Source organism: Polistes canadensis, unplaced genomic scaffold (genome assembly GCF_001313835.1).
Source record: "Polistes canadensis isolate GaletaPanama2010 unplaced genomic scaffold, ASM131383v1 scaffold_191, whole genome shotgun sequence".
NCBI lineage: Eukaryota > Metazoa > Arthropoda > Insecta > Hymenoptera > Vespidae > Polistes > Polistes canadensis.
In genome coordinates, this window is record NW_014569738.1 from 124,049 (window position 1) to 137,824 (window position 13,776).

Sequence of the window (13,776 nt, forward strand, 5' to 3'; positions counted from 1 at the left end):
TGTCGTCGAGTTTCGTTTAATTCTCTTTAAAACGAATATATAAATGCAATGAAACGATGATCATTCTTAAAACATATTAATTATCAAAGATTTAAATAAAGATTGTTGTTGTAACAACAGCTTTTATTTTATCTTCTATTCTGTTAAAGTTCTAAACGAAAAAATATATTTTCAAATAATTGTCGCCCACGCATTGTTTAATATAAATGTGCGTTTTGTTTTTATATATATATATATATATATATATTCGATAAAAAATAATTTCAATTTGATATAGAACACGCATTGTTTAATATAAATGTGCGTTTTGTTTTTATATATATATATATATATATATATATTCGATAAAAAATAATTTCAATTTGATATAGAAACTTTTGGTTAATGCTCGTCATGTCTGAGAAAAATATTACTTAATAATATAAATTATAATTATGCGAGAAGATGTTTAACGAAAATACTCGAATGCACCCTTTTTCTTAAATCAACAATACTTATACAACTATTAAAAATACGTACCACATAAATGTACACGTACATTACGATATTTATACATCCATTTTTCTTTTTTTTCTTTTCTTTTTTTGCCGCTTATATTTTATTTATATAATATATAATTTCTTTTCGTGTGTGTGTGTGTTTGTGTGTCTGTCCGACGTGATATATAATTATTATATTTAAACGTGACACACACACACACACACTTGGGGAATATAATACAATAGAAAAATTAGCATTTGGTCCGGAAAATGAATAAAAAATATATCGTTAATTCTCGAATTACTTACAATCTATACACAATGTAATACAATGTTCAACGAATGACAATTTTCGATTAAATAAATTCGATATATCGTCATCGCGATTAATACACTTTTCAACATTTTATTTATGGATTCATTTAACGTACTTATTATGATTATTATTATTATTTATGTACGTTTCTCTTTTTCTCTTTTTTACTACACGGTGTACACAAAAATATTCATTTCTTTTTTTTTTCTTTTTTTTTTTATTACTATTTCTCTAAAAACGATCAAACATCAACGACGAATGCAATTTGAATCTAAGTATCGCCATTTATAAACTACATTATTATTTTCATCCTCTGAAAATATATCGTAGAGTTATTTTCTGAATTTTTTTTCTCATTTCTTTCATCATAACAATTCGACGACACATAGAATTTGTAAAAACTCACCAATGAGTTGTTCTAACATTCATCTAATTAATTCTAATAAAGATATGCTTCAATAAAACCCATTTCATTAATTAATATCGTTCGATTTAATTGGCAACGTCGATGTTTTCATCCTAATATTTTCTTCAATATGGTCCTACATATTATATTAATTGTTTACCTAAAAAATATATATTCTGACCATTTCAACTATAACACGAGGACGTTTAAAACAATGTTACATCGGATCGGCGAGTATTAATATTAATTCTGACAACGTTTATATCTCGAAATATAATAAGATGATGAAATCAATCAGTTCTTTCATCAATGGTTCATTTTGTAATATTATTAGATCTACGTGAATCCTTTATGGTTTTGCCGGTTTCTTGATAATACGGATAAGCACCGTGCAGTGTTGCACACTGCACGGTATACTCATCTCAAACTTTGGTCTCTGGCCCATCGGTAGTATGCTTGAATGAATTGCGAATTTTACTTAAGTGAAGTGCTGCGATATGTCCGTAACTTTTATTATACCAATCGGGTGTTCGTCCTCTGTTCAATTCAAATTAAATTCATTAGAGAATTAACAAAAGATATATAAATATAATGTTTAAATATATAATACAGATATTCCCAATAAAAATAAATGAAAAACATTGTCATACTTACTTTGTATCGACCCTAGACAAATGCATGATACGTGATTTTCCACTACCGCATGGTTCAATGAGATAACGCGATGCTAAAACAATTCCGCGAGTTCCACCAGGCATAACCGGGGCATCTGGATGTTCCACTGACGTTTCAACGATGACACACGCACCTTTAGGAAGATCATTCCGCCAGGATCTACAATTAAATACAATTTGTTAATAATAAAAAAAAAACATTATATAATAATTATTGTCTTAAACGTTTCTCGATACCTTAATACACAGTAATCCCGTGCAGGAAGAGGACTCATATTCCCAATTGCATATTGAAAAACTTCAACGTTCTTATCCAATTCGGTGACCAATCTATATTTGAGAAGTTGCTGATCCCAAATGTGTCTTTCTCTAAGAACACGATGTAAAAGTTCATTAGGTGGTGCTTCGACTTCGGTAGAAACTCGCCAAAGTCTCAAAGGATGACCATCGCCAACTTTTTTGTAAGCCATATCAACGCTACTATCTGCAGGATTGTTAACGCTCACCCAACCACGACTTCTGTAATCAAAAAAATCTGATATGTGTACTTATGTATGCACGTAAGAAGTTATACTTCTTTTTAGCATATATAAATATCGACAACTTCGTGGTGTCGATTTTTCGGTTGCATTTCCAAAACGCGCGCTAAAAGAAGTATAACTTAAAAAAAGGTATATCAAATTAACAATTAACATTCATTTCATTTTATACTTTCCAAAATAATAATAAAAATAATGAAATTAAATGAATATAATATAATGATAATTTATATATCGTTTAAAGTGAAACTATTACAAGATTGTCACTACTCACTTCTCGCATGCTTCTTTCAACAACGCAGTCGTGCAGGCTTTCAGATATCCCCTCCAGTCTTGATTGAGCTCCGAACCGAGTTCATCGAGGGCGACTGGAACGCTTTCTTCCATGTAATTGAAGTGACACTGTGTCAGCATATCCGATGAGACCTGAGAGCAACCAAGTATATAACATATAAGTATTGTATATACGCGCGTATATGAAGGATTATATATATATACATAAGAGGGATAGACGATTCGTGAGAACGTGTTTGCATCTCGGATTCGACCATCACGATTGGGATCGATGGTTCGAACGACGAATGACACACTCGAACAACGAGCGTAACGTTTTCAGTTTGGCGAGCGTATCTCTTACCATGAATAATTCACGATGCATGTTGACCAGATACAGAAGACAATCGTGCGCTGCTTTGTTTTCCGACAATTCCCGTGGATCGGGACTGCCCACGGTCTTTCTCCTACGTGGGGATACACTGCTCGGCCTGTTGGTCACGTTTGTGTTACTGTGGTTGAAATGGAACAGGCTCGGTGCCAGGCACACGGCCAGATTCGAGGCTGTCATTTGATTGTAGACCGAGTTGCTTGCGACATGATTCAAGAAATCTAGTAACGCTTCCAAAGCTTCCCGGTGTTCGTCCGGCAAAAGTAACAGAACGCATTGTACTGCGTCCGGTCGTAATTCCAATGGAACATCTAAGGATTCAAATCGTACGATTATTTTATATTTAACGGGGGATCAATGTGATTAAATTTATATTCATAAATAAATGGAATCTTACGTTGAAATATAGCGATAAAAGTTTCGGAAAGTTTGTTCGTCAACAAGGCTTCGGGTAATTCCCTGAAGTATTGTTTCACTAGATCTGCCACATCGAAAGCTTGTTGACCGTCGAAATTGATGCTATCTCCTTGGGTTTCCGTCATGACTTTTAACTTTTGTATTCTCGACCTGACACCGCTCTTTCTGAATAATCCAACTTGATCTAAAGCATTAGTTCTGATCCATCTTAGAGCGTTTTGTATGCTTTTTGGTAGAGCCTGACCAGTTCTTTGTAGAGATAAAAGAAGAGGTACGCCAAATACAGTTTTATCTTTGTAATCCGGGGTCTTTATTTTTCTGATGAACTTTGGTAACTCCCAATTCCATCCAGTACGATGAGTCGGACAATAACGTTCCATGCAAGCTGTCAATTTGAGTAATGCTAATTTTCTAAGGACCAATAATTGTCCGCAGGACATCGAAGCCATAGCACGAGAACAAAGAGGATCGAGTGGTTCCGGATATAGGGAGCCCCTTTGAAAGCTATGCCACCTTACGACCGTGACCTTGTGCCTCGGGGAATCTTCCTCCTGATCAGAGTCTCTGCTCGCTACGGTGGAACTGCTTTCTTGACTAGCCCCCAACTCGGAACTTCTCGAGCGCGATTTGTCCCTGTAAACGGTTACATCCTTCGACAAAGGTTTTTCATCCCTGTGGGAATCGTCACGACGCCTGAAACTTTTCTGCATTTTATCCTCCCGCTTCAACGCTGATACCTTGTCTTCCTTGAACCTTTCCTGACCCTGGCAGAACTTATCGCGGAACCTTTGCGACTCCTTGCCAAGATTTAGGCTTCCACCGCGCGTGTTGATAGGCGTATTCTTCGGTGAACATTCCTTCGGTGTCTGTGGATGAGCAGCAACGTATTCCAATACTTTTGCATGATTACTATTGGCGTCTCTAAAATATCTTTGCCTCCAACTGGTCGGCTGACACTCGGAATCGCTCAATGCACCTTGATCGTCTCTACCACGATGAAGTAATCTACGTGCTCGATTCATCTTCGTACGCGTTGGCGTAGGCGTCGGACCACCTCCTTGCGAACCATCCGAGCAGTAACTCGAAGAATCATCACCGAACGGACTGCTCGTTGCATTAGCCAATAGGGAAGGTGGTAAATGATAAGGTGAAGGTGGCAAGGTCACCGGCGAACCGGGAACGTGGACTGGCGAGGAACTCGATATGTTGTGATCGTTAAAAGTGATCGGTGCCGGTCCAGTTGGTGACACGTCAACGCAATTCAATTCTTTCATCTTCTGTTGCATCGACATCACGTCGAGTACTTGCGGACCGCTTATCACGACACCGTCACGATTCTGACGCTTACGTCGACGGGATTTCAGTGACTCGACCCTCCTCAATATGGCCTTCGCACCATCCCGGAGCCTCTCAGAGCCGGTCCTGCGAAATCTCGGACTGATCTCCTCCGGCAACGTACCCGGTGGCAGGCTACCGTATTTCAAGTTCTCCAACATCGTATCTTCGGCCTCCTCGGCCTCTAGCCGATCCTGAAGAGAATCCTCCTCAGATTGCAACGTCTGTTGTCCTGCTATCGCTTGCAACCTTTCAACGTTTCCTTGTGTTACGTCACCTACCCGAGACCATCGTCTTGTCTTCTTCTCGAATGTCCAATTCTCGCTCAATGCGCATTGCGTATCCTCGTCTGAATCTTCCCCGCCACCACCCTGTTAACATTTCAACAAAAAACAAATATATAACAATCGAATCAATCTTTTCGTTCGAATTATTCATATAATACATTATCTTTCTTTTCTATTTCAAATGTGTAACTAAGAACTTTGATATATAAAACACACACACAAGTGATTCCTAATTTTTTGTTAATTCATTTATTAAATATTATTGAGTCTCCTATACATCCCCCGCCACCCAATGAACGTTCGTTCGATCTTCTCCTCAACTTTTCTGTACACATCCATTTAAGGATTTTTATTAATGAGCCGTTAATAAACGACTGCTCGGTTTTATATTTATGACATCACGGTAGTTTCTTTCGGTCGCATTCCTGATTTTCTTCGGACCGGCCTCCGGTAATTATCTGGCCGCGGGGCGCTTCCGAGCAACCGAGGTTCTCGGCTTCGGTTCGATTCGTCTTCCTGATTACTCGATTTATCGTTACTCCCGCTTGCTCCTTCTTCCACCATCGACGGAAACTAACGACATAACGAGCCGTCATTGATCTCTTAAAGAATATCTTCCAGAGATAGATAGAAAAACAGAGAGAGAGAGAGAGAGAGAGAGAGAGAGAGAGGGAGAGAAGGATGACCTTTCTTTAGAAATTACTATCCCTTAAATATGCCCATAATTATTAAAGTGGTCTAAGTCAAAAAAATATAAAAATATGCACGCAAGAAGTTATACTTCTTTTTAGCGTACCAAAACGAACATAACCTCAATAATCTCAAAAATAACTACAATTATCTCGCGTACCAATATAATACTCTAAATTAAAATAAAATGAAGATATTAAATACCATTGATAAAAGTTTTATAATTAATATCTACAATCTAATTTATTTATTTACGAATTACTTCATGCCGGTAAATTTGAAATCGTTTTTCCCGCGCATACGTAAATATCGACAACTTCGTGGTGTCGATTATTTCGGTCGACTTGTTGTTAGTTAAAGGTATTTTTTTTCGAATTAAAAAATCATTTCGTTTAAAATAATTTCAAATCTAAATTAAGTTACAATAATATAACCCTTTTTCTCTCACTCTTTCTAGTTCAGCAGTAAAAGAACGGATTTGTATTTTGTTTTCTTTCCCTTTTTTTTACTGGATGCACGTCAGCTGTACGGATGTAAGAGAAAACTACTACTCCCCTCCTACCCCCTCGTCATTCGATTACGCGTCAGAGGAGGTAATCGAAGTCCACGAATGTGGGCCACGATGGGTAAAAATAATCGTTGTTGCAGAAACGGGATATCGGCTTGGGCAAGCAACTCTTGCCACCCTCGTGTTGTTCATTCGTTCATTCGTACGTTTGTTCGTTCGTTCACTCGTCGAAAATAACTTTTGTGAAACTTTCAATGCGTTTCTCATACGTGGAAGGAAGGAATGGGGAGAATGAGGAGGAGGAGGAGGAGGAGGGGTGGTATGCTTGTCATCGAAAGCATTTTGATGCTTTTCATGAGTATCACCTATTCTGTCAAATCTTTTTTTCTCTTTTTTTCTCTTGCGGAACTGTCGAAACTTTGTACGTGTTACGAAAATAAAGTCTTCTGATATTTCATGATGTATATAAATATATATATCTAAAATTATAATAACTTTAAGTATATAGATATGTTCATTGGTATAATATATTGTGTTAGCTTTATAATTAATACAATATTATATTTTACAATTGAATTTTATCAAGTGAATTCAATTGAAATATGATAAAAATTAAATATTACTTTAGATTGTGGTTAAACCATTTCTTCTCTTAATGTTTCTTCTCAGTAATGATGAAAATAATTAAACTTTTATAATTTAATAATTAAACTTTCGACATTTATATTTTAAACAATTCTATAGAAAAAGAAATAAAAGAAAATATTATCCATCACTGATATATAACTTTAGTAGTCATAATATCATTTCGTTGTAGTATGTATTCGATTACGTTCACAAAACGTATTCCCCTGTCCTTATTTCCGTTCGAGTGCATTTTAAAACGGTCAACGATTCTTACACGCGAGTTATTTCCGCAACGGTAGGAACCGTTCAACGAGCCGTATCACCCCTTATGTAGATACATAAGATACATATATATATATATAATGTATGTGCATGCATACAAACATATGTTGCAACAACGTCATTTCCGTTTAGATACAAACCTTCCTTCCCTACCCTCATTATTTCAAAAGTAATGCTGTCGTATGCAACGATTGCAATCTTTCTTTCTTTCTTTCTTTCTTAAAACCTTTCCACAGTGATGTAGGCGCATATATGCGTCCAACGAAATCAATTCGTCTGGATTAAGGACGCTTATCAATTTATGTTTTTTCTTTTCTTTTTTTATTTTATTTTCATTTGAAATCTCTTGGTGATTGCAATCGTTAGGTGAAAAAGTATACGAACGAACTAACAAAAATAGAAAGAAAGAAAAAGAAAGAGAGAGAGAAACCAAATTTAGAAACGTTAGCAGCTCGTACGATGACCCAGATTAACTTAACGGTTCATTAAAAAGATCTAACCGTCAAATTAGTTGCGACAAACCCACCCCCTTCACCCCCCACTGACTGACTGACTGACTAACTGACTGAGTTACAATTTTATGCTTTTCATTTCTTTCGTTCTAACATAAACCGAAATTTCGGTCCGGTGGTACCATAATTGGTGAGTGTGTGCGGGGGTGAAAGAGAAATAGGGGGAAATGGTGAGAAGGGGGAGGGAGGAGAGGGAAGAGGTGGACCAACGGATCGTTCCGCTTTACCATCTCGCAAGGAGGATATTTTTGTTCCGGGAAAAATCTTTTTCTTCTTCTTCTTCTTCTTCTCACGTGTAAGCTTTCGTTCCTTTCATCTCGTAAAGAGAAAGAGAGAGAGAGAGAAAAAAAATGAAATAAAGAACGTGGTTTGTCCGTCGCGAATTAATAATGGGGATGTACTCTTCTCGAAGAGAGTTCACAAAAGCAAGTTCGTTGTAGTCCGAGTCTTGAAGCGTGAATGCGATAATGTTTCGTGATAAGAGATCATTTTTCGTTTTTTGCCGAAAGGAAAACATGGTATTCATGAAGGGACACGTGTACATATAATATTTAATATTTATTTTTTCTCGTGGATGGTATTTTTTAATATGAGTAATATATAAGAACGCGATGAAAGATCTTTTTTAATCATAAAGTTTCGTACCATCCTGTTTTTCGTATAGGTATTTCCATTTTTTTTTCATGCAAACTATTGCACGAGGTAAAGTTATTTTAAAGAAGAAAAGAAGAAAAAATAATTACATGGAAACTTTTTCATAACTTTGTTAAAGTTATTAACTCTAGAACTACAAACTTACTTTTGTAATCCTCAAACTACAAATTGGGGGTTACAAAAACTGTTCTGATAGCAATAATCAGACTTTTAAGTATATGAATTTTTGTGTTTTTTAATGCCAAAGAAAATAGTGATGAACAAATTCAATTTTATTAAAGTTTAATCGATGAACAATCAATTTACATAAATTAAAGTACTGAAAAATGATCAAATCTTCATTTAATTTAAGTTTACCTTGGGTAGATACCTACCCTAGTTAAGAAAATCACTAAGAAGTGTTGAGAATTATATAACTAATTAATAATACAGGCTGATTTATGAGAACAATAAACAGAAAAAAATAAATAATAATAATTTAACAAATATTGTTCTAGAGAATCTGATCTTACGATCGAATCTCGAGCTTGAAATTCTCGTATTCGAAAGTCGTAGTATTTTTCTTTGCAATACTAACGTACGAAAGGAAAGAACGAACGAACAGAAAACATGCTTGGTCATCAAGCAAAAGAAGTATACGAGAGATCAGCATTCCGTGCATTCTCACAGCACCAACTCTCTGAGAAGACCAACAAACCACCTTCTGTTCGAGATCACGGATTTCTTCATTCGCATGATCGTGAATTCCGTAACGAGAAACTTACGTCTACACGTCGACGATATTTTTTTTTCCCCCATAGAGTTCATTTTATTCGATTTTTTATGATTTTATTTGATTTTCCGATACAAGTCCCCCGTACCGTTGATTTATTCCAATCAAAAAAGAAAATAAAATGAAATGATGTATATCTTTTCGTTCAGAATTTGTTAAGAATTATTTGGGCACATCTGGACCAGTTTTTCTCTTTCAACGAGAATCGAAAAGGAAGATCGAGAGATCGAGGATCTAAATGAAGAAGAAGATCCAACGATTTCAAGCCGACAAGTTGTCTGGTAGAATCGTCGTCCTGGCTGGGCCAGGTTTCACAAGACGACGCCAAGCTGTCTGCTGTGTGTTGCTGTTACTCTGTCGGCCTTCTCTTTTCTCTCTCACACACTCTCTTTTTCTCTTTCTTTCTCTTTCTTTCTTTCTTTCTTTCTTTCTTTCTTACTCAACGTCGTCCAATCATTCCATCTCTTTTCTTCAACGGTCGAGTTCTCTCGTTGAGAGAAATCATCGGGCCTTATATATCGTGACACATACATACATACACGTATATATATTTATATATGAATGTAATGTGCGTACTCGGGTTCTCTCGCCATGCATGGAAAATTCAGTTTTCTAACGGGGCCTTACGACTTTACCCAACGCATTAACTTCTTTCACTCATACACACGTATATCATATATACAAGAAATGTATTTTATATATACACACAGATATAGGTAAACTCACGTAAAGCTTTCATGAGTTTCTTTTCGAGAGATCTTTATAAATTTACATAAACGCATAGATTTGATTTAAGAGCAAAATTATTAATAGAGAAAATTCTCTTTAACGAATTAACTCAACGGAAAAGTTGTGTTTTAATTAAAATGCGTTTATTATTAAAATTCACGATGATTATATCTGATTCGCGTGAAATTCGACTATCAACGAGATACATATAAAAAAATCTTTTCTAATAATCATTTACCATTTGATAAAATAGAGAAAAAAAAGAAAAAATATATATAAAAGAAAAGAGAAAAAGAAATCTAACGTTTGAACTTTTTAATAATAATTTTACCTATCCTATATGAAAAAATAAAACTAGAAAGAAAGAAAGATTTGAGAAAAATAAAAACAATAAAGAAAAAGATCAAAAGATCCAGCGTGAGTTAGTCGGGAACGTGTTAATTAACGATGAAGGAGTTTTAACTATGAACAAGAAAAATAATCATCTGGTTTACCAAGTTCCTAGTAAAATGAATTCATAATATATATTAAAACTTATTGGTTAGGTTAAAAACGTCATATTCTAACACGCGTTGGCGTTACTTAGGCCTTTTATCGAATGAAACAGGAGGATACTTCGAGGAACGGATTTTGTATTGGATATTAAACGGTGAAACGATCAAACGGTTCTTGCGGCCAACTTGATTTAAAGTAAAACGGCGTATCGCGGTCTTCATCTTGGTGTGACTTACGCTAATTGGCTTCTGAGCGATCCGATGGAAATTTATGGTAATACGGCAGCTCGCCCGCGAGCTATAATACTACTACTACTACTATACTAACTATACCACTCCTCGCAATTGCAACGAGTAGTATAACGTGGCCCCCCCTGTCTCTGAGTTATCCCATAGAAAAGAGACTGAACAAAATAAAACATGAGTATGGTGCTACGATGACGAGCTGCTTGTTCTTTGAGCTGCTTACCGTTTGCATCCTTTGCATAGTTTACATTTTTTTTTTTTTTTATTATAAGTACTCGTCTAGTCAACGCAAAATGAACTACCATTCTTAACATTCAACCGCAAATACTCTCTGACGATGACTATTTTTCGGCATACACTAAAGCATGGGAGTATTTGTGCGTTTCGTATGTGTTTAGAAAGAATTGTTCGTTTTCTGTTATTACAGGATAGGATAATTAGATTTAATAAAATGTTGATAACAACAATGCAACAAAAGCGATTGTTCGGTAAGTGTGGGCGATTAAAAAAGCCGATTAATAGGCAATCGGTCAGTATAGTGTTAACTATCGCGAACTTCGTTTCTTTAAAAAGTTATTTATTTTATTATGTATGAATGTATAACAAAACTAATATCATTTATATGTAATAAAAATGTTGTATTAACCAAACAGTAGTAGCATAATATTATTGTAATTGTTCCTAATAAAATTTATTCTTTTCGTAGACATAATTGTGTTGAAAAAATGTAAATAAGAAAAAATATAAGTGTAATATAAATGATTTGATGTATTTTACGGTTTATTGCGTTAAAATAAATTTCCTTTCACCTTTTGTCGAAATTTCATGTCAAAATAATTCACGAATTGAAGACGAAATATCGACAGAGAGAGAGAGAGAGAAAAATAAAATCAAAGTGACCAGTAGTAATAAAGACAAAAAATAATCAGTGTGTGTGTGTGTCTGAGAAAGAAAGAAAGAGAAAGAGATAGGACGTTCTTCTGCTTTTCTTTTATCGGTGGTGGTGCGTGTTCGCAGGTTGACAGGCGCAACGACAACCGGCATTCCTTCGTCGATCGAACAAACCGGTCCCCATAAATTCACGCGAACGAATGAACGAACGAATGAAGGAACGAAGGAACGAACGAACGCAAGTGCCCCGTTTCAACCGTTTCTCTACCGTGTGTGGTTACCGGTATCTATCAACCACCATACCTTCACTCCTAGTTACCTTTGCTAGTAATCTTGCCGATTATTTTTCTTTTCCCATAAACATTTATACGATTGTTATAATATGTTTTGTTATATCAATAAGATTCTCAAACAAACAATTGAATCGATCAAATTATCCATTAATATTTTTATTTAAAGTTCAATTAATTGTGTAATATATTCAAAACAATTAATATTTTTATTTAAAATTAATTTTGGATTTAAATTTAAATTTGTAAAACAAACAAAGATTAATTAGATACTCAAGACTTTTTTCGGTTCACATCGTTAAATTAATTTTATAAAATGTATTTTATATTTTTGGGTTATATAAAAAGACAAATATTTATTCGACAGAAATATTGTAAGGAATATTATTATGCAAACATGACAAATAAATTCTATGAATATGATTACGTTAACGTTGAAAATAATTAAAAGGTTCCCAATATGATTTTCAGTATGATACTTTGTTCTAAACATAATTGCAGTATAAATATTAGTATATATGTTTTAAAATCGAATAAACTATAGATAAATAGAATAAAATAAAATGAAAAAGAAAAAACTGATGGGTGATTTCAATGCCAGGAGGTCGAAGTGGAACGTTCAGTCGGGTTACGACGAAAAATGACTCTGGGAATGAGGAAAAAAGAATAAAAAAAGTCAAAAGATAGTTTATCTCTCTCTCTTTCCATGGCTACTTTCACACACACACACATATACTTGAATGTTCAGTCACCGCTAACGTGCAAGTATGTATATATATGGAAAAGGTTGGTGTTCTACTCTCCTTGCCACGGCAAGATGCACGTCGTCCCGCAGGTGTAACACATGCAGACCGCCATACAGACCGCCATACAGACCGCCATGCAGTCTGCCACTGTTTTCCCTCCCCTATTCCTTCGTTCTTTCCTTCCTTCCTTCCTTTCTTCCGTTCCGTTTCGTTCCTTCCATCATTCGTTCGTACTCTTTCACTCGTTTACTCGCATTTACGAACCAGTTTCTAAAACTTTTACGCATCGACGGTATCGAGGTTCCGCTGTCTTGCTACCTGTAATTACGTGTGCCACCTTTCTCCCCCTTTCTCCCTCCTATCACCTCCCTATCACTCCCCACCACCCACTTCCCTTCTATCTACTCTTTTCGAAAGCACACTATATGTATTTATGTATCTATACACACACACAATTAGGTATAGATATAATATGTATGTGTATGATTAAATGTATGTATTATGGGAGTGTTAGTAAAATACATTTCCTGAAGTAATGGAAGGAAAGAAGATGTTCGAAGAAATGAGGGTAAACAACAGTGAAAAAGAGAGAGAGAGAGAAAGGAATAAAGCCGGATTTTATAAAAAAAAACTGTCGAGGCTTACTCGTTTAACTGGTAATTAACAACCGTTCATCAATTAACAAACTGGTGTTCGTGAAATTCTTCGTTTCGTACCTCTCTCTTTTTCCTTTTTCTTCCTTTTTTTTTGTTTCAGTGAACACATTGCGTATAGGAAGGAAGGAAGGATAAATATGTATTAAGTATTGTTTGTCGATCGTTAAAAATTGATATTATTTAATGAGACAACATTTGTCAGATAATGATTAATGAATATCAAATTATATGTGTCGATTAAAACAATGAATTATCTAGCTTAGAATATGTGCAATGTCTCTTTGAAAAAGTATCAACGTTTAAGAAATAATATATTACCTGGTGAGAGTATAGTTGTAGGTAAAGTAGTAAGCATGTCGATGATTTATAAACGATCGTTTACATACAAACGTGGTGTACGTAACAATGACTTTGTTTCTGATGCAATCATTGATAAATAATTAATGATTAAACTCCGTTCTTTCGTATAATGTCTACGAATAGAATTTTCATATTGAAAATTTGAGAGATTGAAATGAAATGAAATGAAAGAAATATTTAATATTAAAACATATAATACATA

The 13,776-nt window shown here is 35.0% G+C and overlaps 1 protein-coding gene across 3 annotated transcripts in view; it reads right to left on the reverse strand.

Moving 5' to 3' along the window:
* Window positions 1–946: 946 nt before the first annotated feature.
* LOC106789570 overlaps window positions 947–13,776 on the reverse strand; it is a 189,580-nt gene continuing 176,750 nt past the window's right edge. For all 3 annotated transcript variants that reach the window (XM_014753908.1, XM_014753907.1, XM_014753905.1), the window contains 6 exons: window positions 3,476–5,201; window positions 3,052–3,389; window positions 2,689–2,840; window positions 2,113–2,394; window positions 1,856–2,035; window positions 947–1,738 (listed from right to left, as the gene is read on the reverse strand). In XM_014753908.1, coding sequence (XP_014609394.1) covers window positions 1,624–1,738; window positions 1,856–2,035; window positions 2,113–2,394; window positions 2,689–2,840; window positions 3,052–3,389; window positions 3,476–5,201 — 2,793 coding nt within the window. In that variant the 3' untranslated portion in view covers window positions 947–1,623. The remainder of the gene's footprint in view (window positions 1,739–1,855; window positions 2,036–2,112; window positions 2,395–2,688; window positions 2,841–3,051; window positions 3,390–3,475; window positions 5,202–13,776) is intronic.